The 4,783-nt window shown below is 37.7% G+C and overlaps 1 protein-coding gene across 1 annotated transcript in view; it reads left to right on the top strand.

Moving 5' to 3' along the window:
* The first annotated feature begins 488 nt into the window (after positions 1 to 488).
* The window catches only part of HORMAD2 (HORMA domain containing 2), an 80,804-nt gene continuing 76,509 nt past the window's right edge, over positions 489 to 4,783 (top strand). Inside the window, exon 1 of the mRNA XM_017499644.2 lies at positions 489 to 576. Coding sequence (XP_017355133.1) covers positions 526 to 576 — 51 coding nt within the window. The 5' untranslated portion in view covers positions 489 to 525. The remainder of the gene's footprint in view (positions 577 to 4,783) is intronic.

The following is a 4,783-nucleotide window of genomic DNA, read 5'->3' as shown; positions in this document are numbered from 1 at the left end:
CAAGGATGAATAATATATATTGAGTCTCTAGGTGATTTACAATGTATTTTTCTCCTCCAAGTATATTTGTGAACAAATAAATAATTTTACAATTTTCATTAAATAGATGGAAAATTAATCCAGAGACCTTATACCAAATTTGTACACAAACTGTTTATTAAACTTATTTCCCATGTCAAATTCTAATTATATAGTTCTCCTTTGGAAAATTAACAATAGCTACTTTTTCGAACTGAAATTCATTTTATAGTTTAGATAGGGCCTGATAGAATTATCTTAACATTTATTCTTCCTTCGCGTCTTCAAAATGTAGCTTGGTAAATTTCTTTCTAAACTGAACAATCTGGAAAACAGTTTATACTTAACTGTTGTTGATTTTAATTTTTTGTTTGCTTTTAGACTTTTTCAGTATCATTTTTGGACAGAGTAAGGGGAAAAATCATTATATTTGGCAAGGTCTCTAATTAATTAATTTTTTTTTTAAATAGGTTAGAATTGTTGAAAGAATCCTGATACATTCCTACAATGGCTACAGCTCAGCTTTCTCACTCGATCACAATGCACAAGGCATATAAGGTATTTGTTAAGAATTAAAAGAAAATCAATGACCATATAATGAGTTAGTTTAAAATTATGATTTTTATCTTTGTGTGTATGTGTTTTTAAGCAGCAGTTTATCAGTTAATTGGCACATAATACTCTGGGAGAGTAAGTGTACATTTTAATTGCCTAATAGACTGAGGACCAGAAAATTAAAATAAATTTCTACAAAGTTACTTACTGGGTGCTTGTTTCATGTTTATGCAATATATTTAGATCTTCTAGAGCAAAATAAATCATAAACAAGAAGATGTTTAAAGAGAATGGTTCTTTGTTAGACATTCGCTTCCTAAAGTGTCAGGAAACTTGTGTTGCACACCATGGTGTAACTATAAGAACAGAAGGGGAGAGCACTGAGAGAAACTTCGATGCTGGGGGTCTAGGGGAGCATTCCAGGGCCAGGCATATAGTAAAATTTGTCTCATGACATTCATTAATGCATCATTTGTTTATTCATTAAAACTCAATATTATATAATATAATAATTCATAATACTGTGTTATTCACTGACAAAATACAAAAGTATGATCTTCATCTTCCAGAAGTTTGTAATCTGGTTAGGAGTTAAGTCAATAGACAAAGTGATATATGATTTATATATATGTGAAAAGTAAGATAATATAAATTATAGGAATTTAGAGATTTCATGTGGTCTGGAATGCTTTGTATATTCCTCATAAAAGAGGTAGGACTGAAGGTGAACAGACCTTGAATGATGAAGATAATTTACAGAGAGGGGAGAGAATTCCCTGAGGAAAACCTAGCATATTCCTTGGCTCAAAATAAGAAATAAGCAGCTGGGAGTGGTGGCTCATGCCTGTAATCCCAGCACTTTGGGAGGCCGAGGCGGGTGGATCACCTGAGATTGGGAGTTTGAGACCAGCCTGACTAAAATGGAGAAACCCAGTCTCTACTAAAAATACAAAAAAATTAGCCGGGCATAGTGGTGCATACCTATAATCCTAGCTACTTGGAAGGCTGAGGCAGGAGAATCACTTGAACCCGGGAGGTGGAGGTTTCAGTGAGCTGAGATCTTGTTGCTGCATTCCAGCCTGGGCAACAGAGCAAGACTCTGTCTCAAAAACAAACAAACAAACAAACAAAAACCAGTAGGTATAACTACTACCCATATTGTACAGTTGAAGGAATTGAGGTGCGGGGAGATTAAGTAATTTACGCATGATTAGGAGCTTGCCAACAGTTCTTATAAATAAAGTTTTATTGGATTATAGCCACACCCATCCAGTTATAAAGTGTCTATGGCGTCTTTCATGCTACAATGGCATGAAATTAACTGCAGAGTCTGAAATATTTATCTGCCTTTTACTGAAAAAGCTTACTGACCCCTCTGGAAACCATACAGCTTGTTAGTAGCAAAACAAAGATTTGCATCTGACTGTTTGGCTTCAGAGCCTATGCTTTTAGACACTCCACCATGTTGCCTCCCTCATATCCCTCTATCCTCAAGTCACCCTCTGAAGTGATTAGTATTAATAACTTCACACACTTATTTCTACTCATTTTTCCTTTCTCATACATATATACACAATCATCTATACACACACAGAACTGATTCTGGTTTTTCCTGATAGTCATGTTCTATAAAGTTGTTATGAGGAGTGAATTAGCAAGTACTGAACTGCTGCTCTTAGGGAAATATAGGATTAGGTTCCTATGATCTTCTGGTTGTGGTATTTTTGTCAGCCAATCATATAACTTGTTTTATGTCTGTTTTTGTTTAGAGACATTTAATATATATCGTTGATTCATTAACATTAAACTTACAGCAAACAGCACTATAACTCATGCTTGAATGATAATTATTTAACATATATGCTGGGCATGTGGTTCATGCCTCTAATTCCAGTACTTTGAGAGGCCAACGTGGGAGGATCCCGTGAAACCAGGAGTTTGAGACCAGCCTGGGCAACATAGTGACACCCGGTCGCTACAAAATAATTTTTTAAAGTAATCAGATGTGGTGGTGTGTGCCTGTAGTCCTGACTACTTGGGAGGCTGAGGCAGGAAGATCGATTGAGCCCAGGAGTTTGAGGCTGCACTGAGCTATGATAGTGCCATTGTACTCCAGCCTGGGTCAGAGTGAGACCCTGTCTCTAAAAAAATTAAAAAAATTATCTATCACATGTATTCTCCCTATAAGCTATATCACAATGTTTTTGAATTTAGGAACCCTAATCAGCACTTTAGCACTATACTTAGGAGCCATTTTAAACAGCAAAATCACACACAAAAAAGAAAAATACAAAAACAAGAGTACTAAGTAGACCAAGAAAAAGACACACGTATAGTATGAGAGCTGAAACAAGAAGGCAGAGCATGGCCTTGTTTGACATCAGCTGGGAATGTGTGCTTCAGATAACTCAAATTTGTTGTTTCTCTGCTCACATCCATGCATAATCACAAAAATGAAAGAGTTCTAATTTGAGGGTTTACAAATTTTAGTGAGTAGACAAATTCACAAATATGGAATCTACTAATAATGGGTTGATCATACATAGCAATATAGGGATTTGTTTATTCACTTTACAAAATAAAATCATTCTATAAGCATTACTCAGAAATTTGCTTTTTCCTTTTAACATTGAATCATATTTACTAAACTTAGTAGATCTAAGACTCCTTTATTCCTTCTTTTTCTATGTACACATACACTACCACACATAGTTTTAAATTAATGGGATTTATATTCTACATGGTTAATCTTTTGATCTCTTTGCATTCTCATTACGTTACAAACACTGGCAACCAGTAAATCCTTGTTGTTTAGTTTAGCAAACATTTATTTACTGAGAAGTATGTGCCAAACACTGAACTAGGTAGTGGGTTCACAAAAATGTATAAGACATTGTAACCACCCAGTGGGCTCTCTGCCTGTTGCCTAGACAGAGCCCCAAGAATTTGAGGAGACTGATTTGAATAATAATAAAATTCTTGTCTCTTGCACGTTCAGTTCTTTGTGAATTACTCTTTCTCTATTGCAATTCCTCTGTCTTAATAAATTAACTGTGTGTAGGCAGCGGGTAAGGAGACCCTGTTGGGTATTTACAAATTTGGGGGCTTGTCCAGGATCACCCTGGACAAGCTACCTGCTTGCGGTTTGGTAGCCCCTCTCTGGTGATGGATCCAAAGGCTAGACCAAGGGGCTGCCTAGTTCTCTTGGACTGTGGGCTGACTCTGGCACTGTCTCTACCAGTGGGGCACTGCTAACCCATGGTGCATGGATTTAATTGCAATAGAGAAATAGTTCCTGGAAAGACATTTTTAAAGTGGTCTGGTGGTTATTGTTGGTGATGCCAATACCTCCGTCCTTCTCCCTATTGGTTCAGCTCCTTTAGGGTCTTGGTTTAGCTCCTTTGGGGGTATTGTTTGGCTCTCCCTAAATGGTAGAGTCTTGGTTCAGTAAATTTCTCTTCAGTTGGGAAGATTTCAGGGAGATTTCTCAGACAGAGAACAGGATGTTAGTTTGAAAGGAATGCTGTTGGAATTCTTGGTTAGGGATCTTAGTTTGGAAGGCCTTCTGTTGCTTACAGAAGTCACTTATGTCTAACTCTGAGAACCCTCCTTAAGTCTGGTCACATTTCATGAACCTTGAAGAAATTGTTAGTGGAAGCTCAACATGTCTTACTCAGAGTGACCATCTGCTCTTTCATCTTGTCCAGATCCCTGAATTCCTGGTTGGAGGTTATCCCTCCCCACCTTGAGTGGATCAAAGACAACAGAAACCAAAGGGAAAAAGTCTGTGCCTTGCCAGGTCAATACTGGGTGCTGAGTGAGGTGACCGGTGTTTGTTTTATTTGTAGTTGGTTCGACTGGGATAGAAAATGTTAATTCTGTGCCCGCGTGCAGCCCATTGGAGGCATCTGGCAAAATTGAGAGGCTTTTGTCTATGGTTCCATAAAACAGAAAAGGATGATTTTCTTTTGTAACACAGCTTGGCCCCCACAGCTATGGTGCAGCAAGCAGGGTCATCAAAAGCCATTCTATTCTTTTGGAAGCTGCAGTTAAAGAGAACCTGGAAACCTGGTATGCTAGCAAAAAGGATAAGAATTTCTTACCAGCCAGGCTTTTGGTTTCTCCCTGTCTCTGTCTCTTTCTCTGTGTCACTCTGTGTGTGTGTGTGTGTGTGTGTGTGTGTGTGTGTGTGTGTGTGTGTGTGTGTGTG

Source organism: Cebus imitator, unplaced genomic scaffold, assembly GCF_001604975.1.
Source record: "Cebus imitator isolate Cc_AM_T3 unplaced genomic scaffold, Cebus_imitator-1.0 Scaffold258, whole genome shotgun sequence".
Lineage (NCBI taxonomy): Eukaryota > Metazoa > Chordata > Mammalia > Primates > Cebidae > Cebus > Cebus imitator.
The sequence above is the reverse complement of the archived record's forward strand: the minus strand, read 5'-3'. Positions and strand labels throughout refer to the sequence as shown.